General features: G+C 37.9%; 1 protein-coding gene across 1 annotated transcript in view; it reads left to right on the top strand.

Moving 5' to 3' along the window:
• The window catches only part of LOC128908075 (transcription initiation factor TFIID subunit 4-like), a 142,986-nt gene that overhangs the window by 65,627 nt on the left and 53,208 nt on the right, over positions 1–24,151 (top strand). The window contains exon 13 of the mRNA XM_054197616.1: positions 7,939–7,995. Within this exon, the coding sequence (XP_054053591.1) occupies positions 7,939–7,995 (57 nt within the window). The remainder of the gene's footprint in view (positions 1–7,938; positions 7,996–24,151) is intronic.

The following is a 24,151-nucleotide window of genomic DNA, read 5'->3' as shown; positions in this document are numbered from 1 at the left end:
ACAGATTAACTGTTTTCATTCTTAATGCTTTTTTTTAAAATGCATTCTTTGATAATTTTAATACCTTATATAAAGGTACTAAAAAAACCCAAAACCAAACCACAAAGTAGCCATGGAAGAGCAATGCTGGTTTATCAGTATTAATGTTTAGAAAGTGAAGCTGGAGGTATTGTCAAACTTTTGGGAGGTGCTTATGCAGTGCTGTGATTTCAGTGTAAATGCCAATTCGGAACTGGACTTGGATTAATAGCCTTGTCCTTTGTGGCTCCCAACTGTTCTGCTCTGATGGATCGATGACCTATTGTAAGACTTACATAGGACAGAGTTTGGCAAAATATGGTCAAATTACAACTTTTTATTCTAAGTAATAGATTGTTCATGGTTTCTTTAGAATCTAGGTTGTGGCTCAAATGCAAGACCACAGCAATAACTGTTGAGGTCTTTGTTCTGAATTCCTACGTACTAATTCTTTACCCAGGATTTAGTTTTTTCTGGTCGTCTTATGAACTTGCCTAGTTGTCTAAGGAGATCTAAGCCTTTGTGGAAAGGATGCAGTACTTGTCATGACACAGTTATTAAAGGGACACAGTTAAAATCTGCCCCAGCTGCCCTGATAACTAGTGCTAAGGATCAGTGGCCATTTTGTGTGTGTCTGTGGCCTGCTGACTGATATTTATGCCTGCAAAATTTCAGTTTCTGCTTTTCTTCCTATAAATGCTTAAATCTAAAAATCTATTTTTTCCTTTATTTGTAACTGTGGATTCTTAATGTGCCTTTTAGATGAACAGAGTGATCTTTGATCTTCCACATGTTTTGACATGTTATTTTGCAACATGTTTTTAAAGTTACTCAGCAGAATAACTTTAGGAAAAGTTTCAGAATTGTTTGCTAGTGGTCTAGTATGGAAGAGTGTAAACAGGTTTAACTTGCACAGTGACAACTCTGTTTTAATTATTTACACTTTGGAGCCTTGTTAACATCCAAAGTCCAGGCTTTGGCAAAGAATAAGATAATGAAGGAAATGTTTTGGGCATTGGAGTGGATGGTATTAAGTAATCAACAGCAAAATAATCATTATGAGGAAAGTTGCTATCAAAGTTAAAAATAATTGTGGAGCTACAAGAGTATCTTTAAAGCAAAACAGCAGTATTATTTGGCTTGTTAAAAGAGAATATTACAAAATCTTACATCCCATGCCTGGGAAATACTTGGGAAATAGAAACTTCATACCACGGGCTTAGAAGAATAATGACTGATGTTTGCAGTCTGGTGAGATATTCTGGGGGAAGACAAACTTGACAGGAAAGGAAAAATCATAAGGTACGTTATAGTGGCAATGCAACATACAATTTCTTTTTAACTAAAAACCTAGAAATTGAAAACAAGGCTGTACTGTTTCAGGAGCCAGCACCATCTCTTGTACCTCGGGGTCCTCTGCATCGTGTTCCTCAATGTATGCATAGCAGCCTGGGATGTATGGCCCAAAGCAGTTCTCTAATTTACTTCCTAGTAATTCTTTTTATAATAGAAGCGTTTAAAGACATATTGGTCCACAAAACCATGCGATCCAGTCACCGCCTGCTGCAGGAACGGCTCCCGTTTCAAACACCAGGTGCTGTGATGAGTCAGGTACAGGAGCTGCGCAGGGAGAGGCTGCAGCTGCCTTAGGTGCCATTACTTTGGGATTGTCGTCCTGACACATGAATTATTAGTGGCACAACGCGGGGCCATCCTGTATATAAACACATATGTAGAGTGCAGTCTCCTTAAAAGGAAATATTTGGGAGAACCAACTCCTCACCCCCGTTCGCTTTCCCAGTGAGGCCCCGCTGGCTGTTCCACGCCGGCAGCAGCAGAGATCTCCTGGGTCTGGCTTCGGTGGCGGGGATGGGGAAGCGCAGGAAGAGCTAAGGAAGGTCTTCAGACTGCAGAAAGGTCAAAAGCCAGACTAAAATCACTTGAGGAATTTACCTTTACGTTTGACATGGTGTCTCTCGTGTGGACCTTCTAAAAAAAACCAAACCTACAAAGCACAGGTCTTTCTATAGTAAAAGACGTGTTCCTTGCTGCTTTCATAGCTAGTTCCAAAACCTGGAAAATGCTGTTTGTGTGTGTCAAATTGAATGAGGTTCTGGTTCTGGGCTGGTAATGCTAATATTTCTGGCAGCAGTAGGAATAGGAGTTTGTAGCTGATATTTTTTTTTGGTTGGTTTTATTTCTGAATTGTGCTTTCTACAGTAAAGAGGTACAGCTTGGGGTTACCCTTGTTTTCAGAAAAATCAATGAATAATACTTCTATGATGTAATCTATAATAAAGTGGATCATGTTAAAATTACTGTGTTAATTCATCTTCTGCTCAAACTGTCTAAATGCATATTTATTATCAAATTAAATTTGAAAATTAATTTCCAATATATATGCTATATTAGCCTATTATTTTGAGTGTTCTGTATTAGTAGCACAAGCCTGTCAAGTTTTGGGGTCTTAAATACAACTATCACAGGAGTGAGATCTATTCTGTAAAAAGAATAATTACATATGTAAATGGAAAATTACGTTTAGTGTTGTTTGCAAAGTTAATTAGTGTTTATGGATGATAGTGATTTTTATAGCGCTATAGGCTGAAGGGCTTTTTTACGGGGGAGAGGTTGTTGGAGTTTGGTGATGCAGATTTCCTTACCCAGGCGTCCTGTGATGACTGGAAGGCGCTGCCTCTCGCGCCTGCACTCAGCTCCGTCGTCATGCCAATTTAATCCTCTCCACTCTGCTGAGGCTACGGTGATGGAACGCAGCTTTCCAGGAGATGAAGCACTCTCTGAGCGGAAAGTTATAACTCACTTCTGATGAGAGGAGAGCAAAGAGGAAATTATTGTGTTGAGATAATTTTCTGAATTTTTAGAAATCTGTTATTTCAATTTTAATAATTTTAAAATAAATCTTTTTTTAGACCTGTACTCTTGCATTCCACCTCACTGTGGTCGTAGCCTGAATAGGGTTTTACCCTCAGCTATGCTGCTTTTAACTTTCACTTTTTATTAACAAAGCTAATGTGAAAGCAAAGTGTTTCATGTTGCCAATTTAATTTCTTTAATTAAAAGTGAACGTTATAAGCTGGTACAGCCGTGGGTGAAGTTCTAATGTCATCAATGGGGAAAAATAGGTTTAAAATTGAAACTGTTGGCACAGCAGTGGCTCTCAATAGTACAGCACCTGCAGTTGTGACTCTCAACTTTAGGTAATGAAAAAAGATGAATTTGAAGCATTAAAGACTCCCGGTATATGTATTGGGAAGGGGGAGTAGGGCTGTAGGGGCCTTAACTGGGCTCAGATGTTGCTAAACGCAGGAGACGTGTTTAGGAGGAGAGACCCTGTGAGACATTTTCAACACAGGTTTAACAAGCTGAGACTTCCACGTTATTACAGATCTAATAGAAAACTTATTTTGTTAGTGGGACAAAATGTTACAACGGCGCAGTTTTGACATTACAATTACAACAAAATACTGAATAATGATGATAATGAAGTATGTCAGAGGGACTGTTTGCTCATCTGCATAGACACACAGAGTATCCCCCAATTTTAAAAGTAATTGTTGCATATATTTAAGTATTACATGAGTTACAGATAACTTTATAATTTTGAAAATACCGTTGCTTTCTAATTCTATGAAATATAAAATGCCCTTCTGAAAAATGTGCCGTTACATGTGTAATGAGATGTCTGTTTTTGTGGCATTCTTCCTTAACGCAAGCAAGGGGAAAAGCTGAGGTTTGGAACATTAGGGAGTTTGGTAACATGTAAATGAAACCCCATATTTCTAATGTGTTTTGAATACACACGTTTAACATATGCTGCTTTTCATACTTTGAAAGTCTAATATTTCCGTAGACCTAATGTGATCTATGCAGTTTTCAGATAAATAAGATAGCAAGTCCTCTAACACAAAGCACTTTCATTCTTAACAATTAAAATATCAGGCTGTCTGGTCTAATAAAAGTCGCTTGTGTTTGGGAGAAATGTTAACAAACCTGGTCTGGTGAATACCTTCTCAGTAGGAGACAGCATTTAATGTATTTAAAAGTATGTTATCTGGTTAGGATCAGTCCTAGGTTTCTCTAAATTACTATGGGAAGCTAGCTTGCTTCTAAAGGTGTTTATTTCATCAACATGAAAATATATTACATAAACCCAGCTCACCTTATTTACAGATCTAGACATGAAGAATTGAGAGGGGAAGGGAAAGGATTTGAGATGGGGGTTCTGTAATGGGTGGGTGTTTCTGAAGCTTTAGATGAAGGAGGTATTGGTAAACTAAAGATTTTGGAAAAACCTGTGTCACCCAATGGGCGAGATACAGCATATTAAGATTTGGATGTTAGAGGGAAAGAAGGGAAAACAAAACGAAAAATAGGAGATGACTTTGAAGAAAAAATTTAAACGGGAATTAAAAAAAACCTTGAAATGCTTAGTCAGTACCTTGACGAAGCTGAGTGTAAAATATTAAAATGATTGATGAGTAAAACTGGTGACAAGCACTACAAGAGCTGAGCAGCAGTGAAATTGTTCAAGCTCTTCAGAGGAAGGGAAAGATGTTCACGTGTGGAATGGAGTGGAAAGAGAAGCCAGTGACATTTTTAAAGCTCTGCTAGCCACCTCTGTTAAGCTTGACATTTTCGTTTGCTTATATTTGCTTCAATCTGTGTTGCATTGGCATTGAAGAAGCCTTTTATAATTCATATTAGATCCTAAAGTGAAGAATTAATAAAATAGTCAATGTTTATACTTTAACACATTTTAACCTCTATATGCTGATGACTTTATTTCTGAAGCTCACTGATGTGCAGCCTGACACGGTAGTCAGCAGGAATGTATTTTAGTCTTAACAATGTGTTTAAATAAAATCTATTAAAATTTGTCTGAATGCAAAAAGAAACAGAAAATGACAGTTAAATTCCTTAATTCTTTTGGTGTTGCTTATACCAGTAATGACACATCCAATATGAAGTTGGAATTCTACTTGTGTGAAACAAGAGCTAACCCGAGCTCTTTGGAAAGGCCATTTGGGGGGTGTTCGAGGAATAACCAGAAACTCTGCGTTATTCTAAATGTAAAAGTAGTTCTACCTTCACCTTCAGTCTGGGTTTGTATCTTTAGCATCACCTGGTATTTTACATCTTTATTACTGAAAAAATTGCTGTATTTAATACCAGTCAGGAGCTGAGTACCTGTTTTCACCTCTGCAATAATTTTTATTATTTATTTATTGTGAATGAGCTGGAGGCTTACTTGGGTCAGATCATCTGCTTTTTTGCCTGCTTTTGGGGTCTGCTTTTTCAGATTATCCTGAAGTCCATATCAACTTTTATTTGGTCAGTTTCTGGGGGAAAAAAATAAAAAAGCTTTTGAATGTGTTATTTTTGTAATCTGTAGCACTTCCAGAGTTTTTCCTTCGCTTCTGGAGTCCAGGAAATTGCAGAGTTACTTTGCATCTAGTGCTTTAATTTTTCTTAACAATATCCCCAAACACAATGTAGATCTGGTATGTTTTCCAGGGTTCTGTCACTTTCTTGTAGAACCTTGGTAAGAATATTCGAAGTCTCAGCGTGACTCTCCCAGGACACTCCGCTTTCTCCTTGGGCTGAAGTGCTTTTAACTTCTGCTTTGCATTTGGCAAACGATTCATCTTCATACAGTAGTAGAAAAACACTTTGTATTTCTGTATGGCTTTCACTGCCAGGCTCAGAAGGCACTAGAAGTTCATTGTACGTTTATAAATTTATCATCAAAACTCATGAGAGGGCTAAATAGGATTTTCCATACATCTTACTGGAGAAACTGAGGCACACAATGATTGAACTTTCGTTCCAAAATGACAGAGCGAGGACTTCATTCAGCTCAGCTCCTAAATACTTACCCGAGTCCATCTAGAGAAGCAACTCATTGATTGGAGGGTGTGGTTTGTTTGTTTATTAACCTAATAGGTATAAATATAATCAAATTCTCGGTAATTGCTGTACTGACCAGAGTCCCAGCTCTCTGGCAGATCCACGTATTTCATGAAATACCTTTTTGTTCTTTAAATGTTAACTAGATCAGATTATCTACATTTTTCTTTTTGTCTGGCCACAGCAGTTAGGAGGAATCTTAGTCTAGGTTAAGTTGGAGTTTCTTGGTTGGCACAACTACAACATGAGAGTCTAATTTGGTCATTAGCTATCTACAGATGTTAATGACTTGTTACTTCACCCCAGACTCTGTCCTGTCAAACTGCCTTTTGTGCTACAGGCACAACATGGCTAGTAGGTGGGGTTGGCAGCTGAAGCCAAAGTGCACATGGGAAGAGTCAAGCATGTCTTCTAAAAATCTCATTGTTGTTTAATTTGGCCATTCTTTGTCATCACTGTGTTTTATATGTGTGATGTATGCAGTTTTCAGATAAATAAGATATGCTAAGTCCTCTAACACAAAGCACTTTCATTCTTAACGATTAAAACATCAGGCTGTCTGGTCTAATAAAAGTAGCTTGTGTTTGGGAGAAATGTTATTAGCTGAAAAAAAATAATCCCAGTTTAAAAAAACAAACAAACAAACAAAAAAACCAAACAAAACAAAACACCCAAAAACAAACCAAGGAGGTGAAAGGCTGGAGAATTCAGTGTCATTGGTGCCCCGTCTGCCAAATCATAGTCGAGGCGCTGTCTAGGAATATCAACAATATTACGTGTCCCCTTACCCTTAAAACCTGTCTCCTTTTGGTTTTCTTCATGGATTTTGAACTTCTGAGCAGAGTATGTTATGAAAAATTCAAACAATGGGAAAAAATCTGAGCATATGTAAGTTTGTAAGCTCATATTCTTTCAAGTTTCTGGTCTGTCTTCAACATAGAAAGAGGCAGAGAAAGATAGGTAGGAGAGGGCATAGATACCCTTATTCCTTTAGGAGTTCTGTAAATGGTATCACTTCAGATCTCAAAGAAATACTGAAATAAAACAATTACATCTTTCGGGTATTGGGAACAACAGTTTTCCATGGATGTCGCAAGTTTTATTGCAGCTTCTTCCAACTTTTAATGCAACCTTTTCTGCACGCTGACCAATCATGCAATTAGAACGTATAATGCATATATTGTCAACCTCTTGAGTTTTGAATTCCATCAATTCGAGTATGGTTATGAGCATAAATAAGAATTTATTAATTTTAGCATGTGGTTGTGAAACAGTCTGTATCTGAAGAAATGTACTGTTATGGGTTGTTATTGCAATTAAACAGTGATTCTTAGTGGGTTTTTAGAGCTATTGTTTGTGGGTTTGAAGGAAAATACGAAAGTTGCCATTTGGTAATATTTCTCCAGTTTTATAAATTACAACATTAATATTATTAGTAGCGCTTGAATGAGTTTAAGTTATGTGTATTTCTGTGCTGTACTCAAAGTAAGCTAATATGGATAGTAACATCTTTATTATGAAGCTCTACTGTTCGGGAGGGTGACTTTACAACTGTTTTCTGCACATTCTCTATGAACAGCTGAATAAAAGCTTAGTTGCAAACAGTAAATTATTTAAAATAAGTGGCGATACGGAATTTAAATTTAAAAGTTCAGAAAATGGAAAGGGTGTCACTTCCGCTCTCGGATGCTTGAATTCATTTGTATTAAATAATTGAAATCTAAACCTGGATGGAAACTTTAGCATTGACAAAAACATGGTATTTTTTTTTTTTAATTTAAATCTAGGGTAGATCTTATTTACAACTGAATATTTAACGGTCTTTTGGGTGAGGCCTAGGGGCTTGAAATTGCACTTCTATGAATTTAAGCATCCCATCTTGACACCTTGTATCCTGTTCCCCTTTTTTGCTATTTTTTAACTTACTGCAACAGATGAGGGGTTCTTAAACCATCTGTTAACCTTTTTTCCCCATTTTTTTTAAACATGTAGAGTCGCTCAAGGCAAGAAGACCCAGAGCAAGCTAGACTGAAACAAAAAGCAAAGGAGGTAAGCAGAGCTAGAGATCATTACACTTGACATTTCAAGGCTTGAACATATTAATTTTTTATGCCTTGCTACTTGTATATCGTTAATAAAAATCTGACTAAAAACTTTTTAGGATGTATTTGTTGCTTTGCCTTTGATCTTAATGTTTGCAAACTAATACATTAATACATGTGAAGCCTAAGGAGATTTTATAAGAGAATATTTCCATACATTACATTTTCATTTCCATTTTAGGTAGCTGTAGCTTTTGTTGGGTTGTTGATGACAGCAGCACTAGATTTTGGTGGAAAATTTATGCCTTTGTCTTTTTGTAAAATGTCACTTTCTTAGAAATGTGCTACTTAACAATTTTGTTCTGGTAACAGTCTTTCAAGTAATGTAATTGCCAGTCATTTTCTCTACGGTGTGGTTCAGTGGACTATTTACTCATCAGTCTAAATTACAATACTCTAGAATTATCAAATCATTTCAGATGGAAGTTTTGATATGTTATTCTAAGAGTAACAATCTGTGAACTACTGAGTACCTTCATTTGCTGTAAATGAGAGTTGGCTGTCTTTCGCTTAAGGCATCTAATGGCTTAGGATGGGGTTGCAACTTAAATCAACTAGAAAGACTAAAATATCTATCATTTGAACATCATTCCTATTTAACATAAAGAGCAACATCATTTGCAGCAAACTGATGCTGTTTTTTTAGCCAATTTCTTTGGATATATGTAGTAGAAGGTAATAATTATACATTAGAAGGTAATATATACAGAAAAACGCATATAACAAGTTCTTTTGTATTGACCTGTTCTTCCTGTTTTGTTTACCTGTTGGCAGTATTCTATAATTCCGTTAGCTATACAGATTTTATATATATAACAGTCAAAAAAAAATCCAAGTACATGGTTGAGTTTTATTTGTCTTCTTTTTTCATTATGCGATTATGTAGTAAGACTTGCTGAAATGAGTTCTTGTAAACATTAGACTATGCCTTGGTGTTTCCAGCGTTGGATTTGTCAAGCAAGTATTCAAATGGAATAGAGTAATCAAGTTACTTGGCAGGAGAAGAGCCAGAATATTAATACTGCTTGAGTTTAGTTTGTAGCCAGTGTATGCAAAGGAAGAATCAGATTTGTGAAAATAACTAATGGCAGGCAAAACTTGCTGTTGAGCTGAGAACTGAAACCACCATGCTGCTGCTGGAAGTGAAAGCAAGCTAGAAATAAATGTGTTTCTTCTTGGCTCAGTATTTGCATTCGTTGACATTCTTTTTTGGTCACTGGAAACTTGAGGAAGCAAAAAATAAACAACGAGGCTAGTGAAAAGACATTTTCTAGTAGTCAGAGTGAAATAGTGGTTGTCTTCATAGGTGCTATAGAAGACTCGCAGTCACTAGTGGTGGGTTTGGTGTAGCTGCAGGAGTACTTCTGCCTTGGCTGAGAATTCGGGTTCTCCTAGAAGCTGTGTTTCTTACCCACTAGAGGGAGTGATGCTGTGCTGACATGGGAATAAAAGAAAGTGTATGAAATGTATTCCGAGTAATGGTGATAGTGGTATTAGTAGAGAGGGAGCAAATATTTTGGTGGTAACCTAATTAAAAATGCTTAGATCAAACTGGTATGTGATTTTAAAGTAGTGGTGTTCCTGGGTATGATAACATGTTTGAGTAAATGCAGAATGAATACTGGGGTTTCTATTTGAGTGCTGCACCCTATTCTTTTGTACATTAGCCCTGCCTTTTTTCCCACCCTTCTAATGAAGGTGGATAATTTGCTGGCACCATGCCTCTCTCTGAAGTTGAATTTCATTCAACATATTTGAAACCATAAGAAATATAAGCATGTCTCTGTTTTTAGTAATTAGGCTTCTAAAGCTCTTTCTTCAAATAGTTTAGAGACTTTCACCTAAAATATTCAAATATATTTAATAAAAACATATTCTTTTTGCATTAACTTTTGCAAAGAGGAGCAGGGAAGTGGGACGGCAAGATTTTGGTTTAATATTGTTCTTTTTTGTTTCTGCATTGGATACTGAATATATGCTGATGTCTAAAATTGCATTGGCACTGCCAAAATAAAAAATAACCACTTTTGTAGAATAAAAGGTCAATTAGATAGAGTGTCTTTGGCATGGCTTCGTTATTTGAAATTAAAAGCTTTGAATCAACTCCTACAAAAATGTAAAAATTTCAAAACTTCACTGCCAACTGGGCTACTCTTAAGCATGCATATGACCCATAACTCAGAGAGAAATTGGATTTCTTCCAGGTTTTGTATAAGCTGATGGATATAATACTGTCAGATTTGATAGCAAGATGGATTTGAAGCTGTGTTTCCCTGTTTTCCGTGTCTTGAGTATTGCCTGAAGACCTTTGTTGCTCAGATATTCTTCTGGCCAGTAGTGAAGTGGCTACTAGGTAGCGGTTTAAAAAGCATAGAGGGCATCCAAGAAAGCTGCGGCATTTTTAGCTTGTGTTACTTGTTTAATGATATGATTGTCAGATAGTTTGTTCTTTCATATCAGCAAAACAACTGATAATTTCACTATTATGTTCTGGATATGGACAATGTTTCAGTCCGGAACCGTCCTCTTCAAAACGGAGGGTGGTCAATACTGGACCCTGGCACCCCGCCAGAGAGAAATGGGTGACTGTCTAAACAAATGTAACCAGTATATGAACTCTGCTAAGAGAATATAGCCCGAGATACTTTATGAAGACAAGAGTCAGTGGGAGAAATTGAAATACCAAAAGAGGTAAAGTCTTTAAGAAAGTCTTTTTAAATATTTAAGAAAAAAGCTTTACAAAACATTGAAAGAACTCTAGAAAACATCGTCTTGCAATGCAAAATAAAGCTACCAACAGAAGGATAAAGGATGAAGAGGGAAGAAAGAAAACTAACAGAGGGTGTTTGTTCCAAAACATTCTCCTTTATGGATGTTTTGGAGTCTTTCATTCCATAACATTCTAGTTTTCTTCCTAATTTAAAAATAAATAAAAAATAGTTTAATTTCTTTCACAGAACTTCTAGCATTAAGAAGTCCCCTTCTTGCTTACTGGTGTCATCAAGAAAATGTACAGAGAGATCACTATGTCCTTTGAACACATTTAAAAATGCGTTTAAACCCATGAGTTTGGTAAGGTGAAGATTATTTTATATTTTGTTCTGTAACTCCATCTTACTCCATTTATTAGCTAGTCTTCAAACCACTCTGCACATTGTTTAAACCAAACTGGCATAAATCGAGTTTAAATTGTGTTTAAATACTTACCAAAACAAACAGAAGGTCCATCTAGGTGTGGTCTTACTGGCGAGACTGGACCTAACGGGCAGGTTTCATTCTCACCCAGGCTCGCTGTTGTAGTGAAGCTGGCACAAACCCACTCTTCGTTCAGTTTGACTTATTTTGCTTTAGCATTAGCCTGTTTCAAACGCACTTGAGTGAAAGCAGTTGGGAGAGTGTGCCTGGGGGGGGTGTTATTGCTTAAAACTCTCTTTTTACTTTCGCACGTTGAAATTGGTACAGCTTTTTGTCAGTGGACATTATATGATTGTTTTAATGGTAAACCTGTTTAATAAACTAGTGAAAAATATTTTCCATTGAGACTACGTCAGGGAAAAATGCTGCTCTTCAGCAGTTACTTGTTACATTGGTTTGTAACACAAATTCCAAAATGTTTGACTCTCAGTACAACTTCATGTAAGAAACAGCATCATTTGTGAGCAGCGTCTGCTTCGTGTTGCATGATTAAAGCTTTTAAAATCAAGTTTTAGAACTGATTTATGTAGTCTGTTGGAAGCATGGAAAGTCACAAATATAAGTTAAAGAAATTATGAGTTCTCTAATTTCCATTAGAAGGGTTCATTAAATAGGACATAAAACAGGCCATATAACTGATGGCAGGAATAGATCAAGATTAGGAATAACTGAATCAACACTTGGTAATTAATAATAGAAATGATTTAAAAGAAAGGCAGGGAAGGTAAGCTCTTAAACGTCCTTTCTGTCACAGTATTTTTGTACATATTCAGCGTCTGTTGGCTAAAAATCTTTTCATTTAAAAGTCAAGATGCTGAGTTTGATCCTGAAAGATTAACGTAGTTAAAATCTCTGTGTCATCACCAACCGAGAATATTGCATAATAATAAAACCTTAAACCAGACACCATAAATGTCTGGGCAGGTGTCCAGGACCTAGATGTGTTTAGATAACACTCAATTGAATCTGCTCTCAGGTGTACTCGCTAACCACGCAAGCAAAGTCTCAGACCTGTTGATGTTCATAAGAGAAGCCTTACCTGTTTCAAGGGAAGACAGGAAACAGCCCTTTATGTACTTTGGTGGGACAAAGTCCTTTATCCATCTTTCTAGGGTGTGCTGCAGTCCTTTTGTGGTGGTCTGTATATACGGGGGGTTGCTGTCGTGACTGTTCAGACTCTAAATAATTTCTTGTCACCACGTTACTATTTATTTATCAACTCAGTAGGAGTAGTTTCTTTTAAAATATTTAAATAATAGTTTACTGCAGTTACCCCTGTTTTCATTAGGCATTACTGAAAATGAAAAGCAAATGAAAAGGATTTTGGTTTGTTTGGTAAGTTCATTTATTCACCTTTTTAGCAAAACCAAAGTCCTTAAAGATTGTACTAGTAATGCAGTATTTCTCGTGATGAGAAATCTAAAGAAGTTTTCTATTTTATCACGCCTGACATAAAAATATTGATTCAAATGCAACAATCTTCTCTTAAAAAGGTTTCTAAAACATTCCACTGAGACATGGAGCACTTCAACAGAAATAAGTTTAAATTAAATTTCCACTTAGCTCTGTAACCCGTCGGAGGGTCAGATGGTGGAAGGAGAGCAAAGCTGGGAATATGATACCCGAAGTAATGGTAGTGCAACATTTAGGCAATAATGATTCCTCAGAACTGAGTTGTTTCATAAACAGTTTTCCGCATCAGGTTACCAACGCTATTGCTGTGATGCAGAAGGAATGCAAGAATTTTTGTCAATACATGTAGGAGGTTAGATAGCAGAGTCACTTTGTTTATGCTCTCACTTTACCACAGCTGTATTGTTTGTACCCAGAAAAATGCTTCAGCAAAATGCTTTGACTGCTTGGGTACTGTCTAAGCACATGCAACAATGCCATGGATTTGGCTTTAGAGTACAAGATTTTCCTGAAATTATAAAGTTGTTGCAGTGACTTCAAATGTTAGTATTAAAGTTGTGTCTCAGAGAGAAGTGGTCCTGGCTGTTATCAGTCAAAATACTTTCATGAAAATCCTGTGGCATTATCAAGCTTACTGCTTTTATGTTAACTGTCTTTTTTTTTTTTCCTTTTTGAGTCGATATTACTGTAGATGTACAGATGTATTATGATAACAGTGACAAATTCTGATAACTGGAGTTGATTATGAACTCCTGGGAAGGACAGAGGAAGAATGGTATTGCATTTGCGTACACAAATACTGCCGCTGAAGAAACAAGATGATCTATAACCAGTAATACATTAATTGCATATGAATCTTGCTGTGTAAATCCTCAAACCTTCATATTAGCTTGAAGACAGTGGGTTTTGCCGAAAAATTTTCTGTGTTTCCAAGGGTGAGGTATTACCCTGCCATAAATTCTCCAAGTCCTGGAGAACTTCAGGCAATAGTAGTCTTTGTGTTCGGCAGAACTTTTTGCCTATCTCTGTGTAACATGGAAGACCACAACGCTTCCCACCAGTTCCCTACGTGTAGAGCAGAAGGGACGGCAGTTGCTTGGCTGAAGCGTGGTGTTACCCTGCTGTACACAGGCAGAAAACTGGGTAATTGACAGAGAAGTGCCAGGGGATCAAAGGAATGGCCATAATATTTTCCAACTGAGTCAAATTGTTTTATTCCTGCTTAGGTAAAATGTATATTAATTAGAGTTGAGTCAAGGGCTAGATTTTTTTTGGTCTTTTCTCTAACCCAAGCTTGACCCAAGATTACCTCATTAGTCTAGCAGAAATCTAAATTAAATCCAATCCTGTCCAACATAATAATTTCCTCCTACAAAATCCTGCTGGTGGAATTCCATAGTGATGCATGATTTTAGTGTACGTACACTGCTGAGCTCTTGTTTAGTTACATGAATGCTTATTTTTTATGACTGATTATAACTGTTGTTTTTAGCATTCTAAAAGCAGATGCTGTTTTGCTGATACATAAGTGAAATACATGGCCTTTCTTAAGTAGCAAACTATTTTTATACTTGCTAGATCTTTATAATATAAAGTAAGAACACTCTTTTGTGTTTGTTTATACTTGCTATCTAGAAAACAAATTCTTAGAACTTCATTTAGTCCCACTGCAGTGACATGCAAATTGAGTATGTTGTGTGGGAAGGATCATTAGTATGGGATCGACGTGTTGTGTCACCTCACGAAGACCTGTGTCAGAGTTGTGAGACTGCGTGGGGGGTGTTCACAAGGCTGCTTTTCTGAATCTCACCAAAATACTCCAGCAGGAACTTTCTCTTGTAAAATTAATTCTCTGAAGGTGGTGTCTGAGTTTTCCACTGCAGGGGAGTAACAGCAGAATTTTCTGCCCTTTAGATCCCCTGCAGTTTTCCTTCCGTGTCTGTAGGAGTAACCAGTGCTCCTGCCTTTGGGTCTCAAGGCACTGCTAAACAGCTGGAGAGTGGCAGCCCGTTTTCTAGTCACTTTGGGGTGCCCAGACACCAGAGCTCAGTGAAGAGATGAGAGAACTGTTTTCTTCCACCTCTGGGGTGTGAGATTTGTGATGAGGATAGTTTGGCTTTGCCTCTCCTGAGTATTGATGACTGCATCCAGCAGCTCTGCGAGAGGCAGTGAGAAATGCATACAGGGGTACTTCCTTTTTCAGAAGTTTTTCTTTTTTTTAATTCTTTGTGTATATCTAAATATATACATGTATAGATATATATATATCAGCTTAATTTCTGCAAGGAAGATGTCAAGACTGAATTTCCAGTTCTCCTTTGTTGCTCTGGCACAGTCAAAAAAAAGGCGGGGGGGGGGAAGAGAGATACTTTGATTTGTAGCAGGCTGTGAACGTGGAAGAATCACATAACCGCTTTATCTGAACACTGCAACAGATTGACTTCCAAATAATAGCGCTTTAGACTTTAGAATATGATCACCTATTTAATAAGTAGAGGGCAGCAAATGTCAGCTGTGTCTGCTTGTCAGAAACTGAGCAGGTTGCGTGGACAACAATCTAAATTATTATTTAGATGTTTTGATCCCTCAGTCAAGCCTGCCCTACAATCTAGACGCCTGCAAGGAGAGGTCAAGGTGTACTTAGGCTGCAGCCCGTGGGGCGAGTTTTCCCCTATGCTCTGTATGCACATCGGTTTCTTACTCCAGAATAAAGCCAAGCGAGGGCTGCGGCGCTGCCGCCGAGTGAGCGTGTTTGTAAGCCCTGCTTGGCAGCCTGGCAGCGCCCGGGGCGGCACACAGCTGCCAGCTTTCATCTGCCCCCAGCTCCTCCGGGCGCTCCGCCTCACATGATGGATCCTCAGGGGGCTGAGAGGCACCTACTCCATCTCCTGCTCCTCTGCCCGCTCCGTCTGGGCGCTGCACGTCGCAGCGGGCAGCTGCCCGGCAGCCATCCACCGACAGACCCGCACACGGCTCTGCCCGCCGTCCGGGGGGGATTAGCATCTCCTGTCCTCCTGTGAAAGGCGTACATTTCATACGACATTCCCTGAAATCTCTGATCTCTTTCTAGCCTGGGAGTGGGAGATGAAAGAGTTCATGGGAGCAGAGTTAAAGCTAAACTTGGAACCATAGTAGTAACATTTTAAAAAGAGTCATTTAAAACTGCCTTGCCAGCACATTTTTGAGAGAGTTGATATATTTGCTTGCAATACTTCTGTGTATCTCCAAGTAATTTATAAGATACACAAGACATTAATTTTCACAGCTCTCTTGAAGGATATGTTATTTAGCAGATTGTAAAGTCGGGTACAAAGAAATAACCTGATTCTGCAAATCTGCTTTGTAAAGGCATGCTGTAATTTTCCTGCAAGGTTTGTCAGCATCCTCTGTCTGTCTGTGCTGGGATGTGACAATTTCTGTTTATTTACTTACCTGTGTCTATATTTATTGTGGAGCAATGTGCACATTGGCTTTGTCATTTTCAGGTAGTTTACTGTGGTAGACTTTTAAGGCATATTTAATACAGTTAGCAGTAGGGTAAAAAGTGTCAGTTTTGACTTAGTAAACACTAACCATTTCTGTCTGGAGGTAGGTTATATGCATACTCCTTTCCTAAACTACAAGCCAGGTATAGAGGTCATGAAAGGTGCGTCACCATCTATTTCCTATTTTTAGTTTAGTTTTGTCATTAAAAATACCTTTGTGTCAGCCTGTGAAAGAGTCTCCATCATCTTGGTTGAATAACGCTCAACATACCCCCAAAAAGTAGTTCCCCTTTAGTAATAGTAATTTTTAAAATAAATAAAATGTGTTATTGCCATTCACAGTGTAAACAGGATGGTTGTTTTTCCCTCAAGTATGTGTTTACTAAAGGTAGATGTGATTATCTCTAAAATGTAAATGCTTGAAAGGTGTTACTGTATTTTTAACGTTATTAGCCAGTTGAGTAATGACTTTTGTTTTCATTTAGCGTTGAAAATTGTTGCTGAATTGGTGGTTAACGTCTAGTTTTCCATGGAAATGGTCAGAAGATTTTTCTGGAATGGGGAAGTATGTTGTAAATTTGTGCTGAGGTGTCCCCGATCCCGTAAGACTGCTCTCTCACTGTCTGTGGGACTGAGGTGAAGTGAGAACCAGTATGACGCAATTCCAGCCCGTAGGTGTACTGGCTCTGCACAGCCACGCGGGAATTGAACTAAGCGAGCCCAGGTACAGACTAGGCTTCCTCTACGTTTCCATGTCCTTCCCCTTCCCAACTGCTCAGTCTGCTTACATTCAGAAGAGACATTTATATTCTTGGAACAGAAATGACACCGTGTAGATTTCTGAAGGTCTCTCTTAATCTTCGTTTTTGCTATACTATCAAGTTTTTAAAGGCATTTTCACCCTATATGCCCAAAAGTCATAGTCATGTGTCAAGGTGCATGAAAATCTATTCATTTCCCAAGAAGTAAGAATAAGTAAAAAAAAAATAATAAATGTATTCTGGAAGAAGTGCTGATATCTGGCAAACATGGCAGACAGGTCAAGTGAGCTTTAGGAAGGTGTCAATTATACAAAACGGGAAATTACACTGAACAGAAAAACTGAACTTGGGTGTTAATTGTGTACAGGAAGATGGGAGGGAGAATGTTCACTTTATAGGAAACAACAGAAGTGAGATTGGTGAGAACAGAGCACATTTTTATGAGAAATTAGGATAATTTTGTCTGTTTATTTTCAAAATCGATGTTTGAATTCTGGAAAAGTTTGATATATGTTTTCATAAGGAGCCCTTAGTCTTAAGGCAGCCCAGCACTTTGTGTCTCCGAGTGCATCTGCCAGCCCTGGAGAAGCGCGAGTAGCTGCCCAGGACAGGGTACCTGTAGAATATAGAGGGTAGCTGCTGTGTCTCACTATGACAGGCAACAATTAAGAAGGTTATTGAATATACATTACTGCTTCACCATATGTACTTTCAGCTTCCTATTTTGAGGAAGAGTAAATTCAGTATTCAACCAAATTGTTCTCTATTTTAATAATGGTATGTCATTAGCAGTTTCCATTTTTCCTTCTTAAGCAGTATGTTGAGGGAATCCATTGTTTACTCGGGTGTGTCAGAAAATATAAATACGGGATGATTTTTTTTTACCCCTCTAAGAATATAAATTGTTTGCATCTTTTAGCTATTTTACCTCTTTAATGAGCTCAGTGACCGCAAGATAGAGTGATAGAGCTTGCATGGAAAACATCTAAAGGACGTGCAGCTGCACTAGTTGGCCCTATAAACTTCTCTAATTTAGTCTCAAGCTAAAAACTTGTACCTTATTTTAGGCTGCAGAAGTTGAGCAATGGCCTGGGTTATACTAGAGATGCCACTTCTCCAAGGAGAACGGTAACTTCAGGTCATGAGAGACTCCGGCCCAATTTTCTGAGGCCAGTTGTTAATCCCAGTGTTGTCAAGGTTTAATCTCAGTAATTTACAGAGATATAATATACTTCACTATTGAGCTCAGCTTCTGTGTGTGTTGCGTGCAGTCACGGTGCTGGGGTTTCAGTAACGTGTGATAGCGTTCTGCTCTGTATTTTTTGATGGTTTGGATATAGAGCAATTATACTGCATATTTAAATATCTTGTACGTTATGTTATCTAAAATGCATATGTTTCTTAAATTTAGCGATTTGTGCTCCCGTGAACATTACAATATATGATGATTACTGTGATCTGCTCAGCTGTACAAAAGGAAAAAAAAAAATCCGTAAGTGTACATCTCATAAATATCCTCAGGTAATTTTAACTGAGGCATTAAAAATAATTCCTGAGTAAAAAATGCTCATCTGTCCATCTATCTATGTGGAGAGATTATTTCAGGTTAGTACTGAAATTTGAAAAAAAAAAAACAAAAACCAACCCTAAATGTGCCGGAGAAGGAAATGTCTGCCTTAGCAGCATGCCAACATTGGGGAGTGCTGAGAATGTGGCGGACAGTGTGGCAAATATGAGAATCATCTGACCGGTTTGTCTCGGGGATTTTTATTTTTGCCCTGTTTGCCTCTTAGTGCATTTTTGTTCCTGTCACTTTTTAAATGGGGATTCCTCATATTTAAAATATTGGGAATTGAATTCTTCTCTGTCACCCGTCGTAACTCTGGAGTAACTCCACTGGCGTCAGTAGCAGGATTCAAACCAAACAGAATTTGTCCCTCTGGTATTAGGTACGATCTGATATCAAAACATCTCCTGGAGACAATTATGATTTATTGTTATCAGCTACACTTAACATTTTTACTTAAATGCAAAATATTTTTGTAATTTTATATATAAAATAATCTATGTTTACATATACCATTTATTTGAAAATCAACTAAAAATTTTGGGATTTTAATTTCTGGTTCTGAATATTTAGCATGTATTTCCGATCTCCTCACTTTGCTTTTTGTTATTTAAGGTGCAAAGAAGAATGTAAAGCTTTTTAATGCACGGAATCTGTTTTCTTGTTGCAGCAGTTTCACATTTAATTACGGCTGTCTTTGATAATAAATTGTGTGCCAGAGTTTGTAATATATTTTATAAAGCGAAGTCCTTTGGTGAGTTGGTTACTGAAACAATAAGCGTTTGTGACAGGTTGTTTGCTGAATCCTTCCTCTGTGCATATGGCAGATCATAGTTCAGTTGTTAGCGGATTATCCGTTGTGCCTTGATGTTAATAGAGGACACTTTGCGCCCGTGTTTAAAGCTGTCCTGCACTGTCCTAGGAACGGTTCCGCTGGGTGGGATCTAGGAGGAATTAGGGGGAGTTCACATGTACTAAGAAGGGAAAAAATGAAGACAGCAAACAGCTTGTAGTGATTTTAGCTTCCTGCTCGTCATCTCTCATGGTATTTATTAGGAATTTTTCCACTGAACTTAAAACTGCTTTGAAACAGTTAATCAGTTCTGTAATAAAACATCATTAAATATTCTTCAAACTTATAGCTAAAAAAGAACCTTTAAAGGCGTGTAGAACCATTATTACTTAGGGGCCAGTATTTTAATCCCATATTTTTTTCACTGGACTGGTCAGAAAAGTGAGCTTTTTTTAAGACATCAGTATTTTCAACATCGACTTTAGAACATAAGGAAATTTTAGACAATTAGAAGAGGAAAGTCAGAAATACTTGTTTTCAAGATTGTGAGGAAGAGGAAGCTGTAATGAGGGGATAATCTGTAGCTTTCCTCGCTTATTAAAATGTGCCAACGAATAGAGAGCAAAGAATATACTGGATTTTTCCTGTGAAGAATTGGATTCTGCTGTTGGTGACACACATTTTAGACTTCTAATATTTTGAAGGATCATTAAGATCTAAATCAAAGGTTCAATTTGCAATAAATTGAAAATGAATTAAACCCCCATGTGTTGTTTTGGAGATGATGGGGAGAGTATTTTTGGGAAAAGCAGAATGAAGAGTGAAAGATTAAAAATATTTTACTTGAAAAGATGAATGTAAAGGAGGTACTTTTTAGATCATCTCATTTCCTTTTTAATGCAAATCTGAGTCTTTGATTATTCACTTTTATTATTTATTTATTTATCTATCCTTACAGAAAAGTTAGAAATTATTACATATTGGGAATGTAGGTGTTTTTATAATGCAATAGTAATAGTGCAACTATTGCACTCCCTTCATTTGTTGGTGAAAAAGGATTTCAAGAAAAAATAATTTTTAATAGAATTAATTAAGGGATTCTTAAAGTGCTAAGCTTAATGTAACTGCAGTTCTTTAAAGCAGAAAAACAAATAATGCCCCGTAAGCAGATGCTCATTCATGTAGGAGAGCTACTCTTTGATTTTGGAGAGGTGGTGTGACTTGCAGTTGGAAACCTTGATTTATTGTGTCGTTATTTATATCTGCAATAAATGAGGAATAAGCATAAAACCTGAAAAGGGAAATTAGGTATTATGCTAGTTCTCTTACTTTTTGTGTTTTATTTACATGAAATATACTTTTTTTTTTTTAATGATGTGTTGCTGTGCCTTTGTTGACCATATCTGTACGCCAGGTCTGTCTGCTTGTTTCCATTGGCTTGTCATGTTCACTAATTAGGGAACTGCTGCATGATTCACCTTGTTAATTAGAGGGACTTGCACACAAAGGCCCTTCGGGCAGTGCGAAAGAAGAGCCTAGCACTAGTGCCCTGAGAAAGCTACAGCCTGTGAAGTAATTCTTCTCATCTACCTTCTATTTTTTATTTGAAATGAATAAATCATTGAGATTTTCCTTGTGGAGTGAGAATGCAAGAATTCACATCTTTGTAAGATGTAAATTATATGTGATCAATAGAAGCGGATGACTACTGTATTGTACTTACAAGATTCCCTAATTTACTACTTGTCAGTGTATGAAAAATTGCTTGAAATATTTTGTCCCCACACTGTGGTATGTTGTTCCCTTGATCTGCAGGAGAAATGAGCAGTAGAGGTTTTCCTGTGGTTAAATCTAAAATAGAAAAGATGTAGATTATTTAAATTTTGAGCTTGTTTTGCATCCCCAGTGGAACTTCCATTTTGCAAGTGAACCCCCAGTACTACCCCCACAACTTTTCAGGGGGAGAAGGTGGTGGGTGTCTGGCTATTTTTATTCCTGATATTGCTCTGCCTCAAATCTCGCTTTTTGAAGAGTAGCATACTCGCTATATTGTGTATTCTTTAGTTGAGTATAGTTTCAGAATAAATTAAAATTGTTTTTGTCATGTCACTTAGACTTGATCAAACCACAATCCAGACTGCAAAAAAAGGGATGTTGCGTTACAAGTGCACAACCAGTCTCTACCCTACACATTTCCCATCTGTTTATGACACTTCAGAAATTAACTTCAATGCCATTCTCTCTAACTATTTGATTAAAATTACTTATTACAGCCAAATGATTTTTAGTAGATTGCTACATTTGCCTCATTTCCTCAAATGAGGCCGGCAGTTTCAAGATGCAGATTTCTCATAAGGATGGTAGAGGACTGGTATCAAAATCTGGGCATTTTCTTTTGGAATAATCTAGTTAATAAAGCCTCTTACCAGAATTTCTCATTAACTAGTATTTTAAACGCACTTAAAATTTCTGCTATTCTGAAGTTTTGTGTTAATGGCATATAGGCAGAAAAATTTTACCAAAAAATAGAAATATTTATTTTGAAAAAATAGGGAACATGCTTCAGGCTGACTTGAGATTTTATGGTATGTGACATACTGTCGTTCTTCACTTCCACAAAGCTGAGATATTTCTGTGTACCTCAGTCTTCAGTTGATTCCCTTGATATACTAACCAAGAACATACTTCCCTGTGGTTTCGGTACGGTTCTGGTGTAAAGGTTCTTAATTATTTCAGATTTCAAGTCTGTGCCTGAGATAGAATAGCGATAAAAGTACCAAAAGCCTGTGCTCTGCTATCGAAATTCATGACTCGTGGAGAAGATTAAATTCTTGATCAGAGTCTCACAGTACTAATACAAAGTTGTAGCGGCCACGGCGAGTTTTCACTATCCAAGTAGCTGTTGTATTACTCGGATGCAATGAAAGATTCTTTAAAGGGTATTTCCAACAATGTTTATTTCAGGCACACTTTACCATCTGAAAAACAGAGCAGTTGATTCATAGAATCACAGAACAGTGTGGGTTGGAAGGGACCTTAAAGCCCCACCCAGTGCCACCCCCTGCCCTGGGCAGGGACACCTCCCACCAGACCAGGTTGCTCCAAGCCCCGTCCAACCTGGCCTTGAACACCTCCAGGGATGGGGCAGCCACAGCTTCTCTGGGCAACCTGGGCCAGGGGCTCACTGCCCTCACAGCAAAGAATTTCTTCCTCATATCTAATCTAAATCTCCTCTCTTTTAGTTTAAAACCGTTCCCCCTTGTCCTGTCGCTCCACTCCCTGATAGAGTCCCTCCCCATCCTTCCTGTAGGCCCCCTTTAGGTACTGGAAGGTCGCTATAAGGTCTGCCTGGAGCCTTCTCTTCTCCGGGCTGAACAACCCCAGCTCTCTCAGCCTGTCTTCATCAGAGAGGTGCTTCAGCCCTCTGAGCATCTTCTTGGCCTCCTCTGGATCCGCTCCAACAGGTCCATGTCCTTCCTTCATGTTCTAGTCCAGCCTTTGCCCCTGTGTTAGGAGGCCAGCATGGCCTCTGGGAATTATGGCCTGCCCTCCAGTGACAAGCACGGGGAGCTGATGGAAAGCTTGGTTGCGAGGCTCACCTGGCCCTCGTATTTTCCAGCACATGATTTCACATAAGCATATTGCCTCACTTCTCTTTGTTGAGTTAGCTCCTGTTATCCCTGTGTTTCTGGCAGACCTCCCTAACTAAAGCCACAAGCTCAACAAGTTTGCTGCTCTTTGTAACTCTTGTCTGGAACTCTGGACACAACTGTTTTTCGTACTGGTTTTCACTCTATTTTCTATTCCCTCATCTTCATTAAAGCACCTGTTTCGGAGCCCTCACACAGTGCCTTGCTTCAAGGGAAAAGGAGAGTATCCTGGAAATCTTGGGAGGATAGTAAACTCCCACTTAGATTAACACAGGGCCTGGGAAAGGATCTTAACCAGTCGTTCTTGACAGTGCCCCAGGAGTGACGACTTTTTTCTGTCACGCCTGGATTCAGGAGCCTGTGAGTGAGCCATCAGGCTTTTGGCTGATATTCTTATCAGTCATCTTTATACTGTATGAGCATGTCTCATTTCCTTTGAAGAAGAGTTTGAGAAGATTTGTAACTGTCCGTTGTTGTGTTGCTCCAAAATAAAATTAAGACTGATAATAAAAAAAATAAAATAACAGATCTTCTTGGGGAAATTCCTTCAGAGCTTTTTCTGATCTTACTACAATTAAGTTGCCGGCTCTAGTAATCGTGATCCTGCCAGTTGTCTGTGCCTCAGAAGGTCTTTGCTCAAATGATCTGGTTTTGGCTCAGCAAATCTACCAAGCACCATTATGGGACCTAACAAATATCAGGGCTTACCATAGGGGTGTCTCCAGCTTAGTACAGAAGAGCTGGAACTGGTGCAACTGGAGAGAAGTTGTGTGAGGAACAGTATAACCAAAAGCAGACAAAATGTGCTGGGGCTCCAACAGCTGTTTTTTTGAGGGATGAAGAAATGTAATGATTAAGGCTACTGGAAGGACAAAAAACATTGTTGTAGAAGTCTTTCAGAGGAATTTGAGGGATATCTCTCTGACAAAAAGTAATTATTATACATTGTATATTATAGATAGGAATATGTAGCTTAAGAGATGGCTGGAGAGTTGCAGAAATAAATGGGTTTAAGTTAAACTAAAATAGTGCACTGTATCTGGGAAATCAAAACGGCAACCAACCAAGAATATAACAAATTAACAAAAGAGTTCATAGATAGCCATAAAGAGCATTAGTTAATTAAAGGGACTAGTGGGATAAAGAGAACTTTAAATTGTTTGGGGAATACAATAGTACTAGAGACAAAAAGTATGTTAAAAAATTACAAGACTTTAAAATCACTCTCAAAATTCTTCA

The sequence above is a fragment of the Rissa tridactyla genome, chromosome 4, assembly GCF_028500815.1.
Source record: "Rissa tridactyla isolate bRisTri1 chromosome 4, bRisTri1.patW.cur.20221130, whole genome shotgun sequence".
In the NCBI taxonomy this organism is placed as follows: domain Eukaryota; kingdom Metazoa; phylum Chordata; class Aves; order Charadriiformes; family Laridae; genus Rissa; species Rissa tridactyla.
This window is presented reverse-complemented; position numbering and strand designations above follow the sequence as displayed.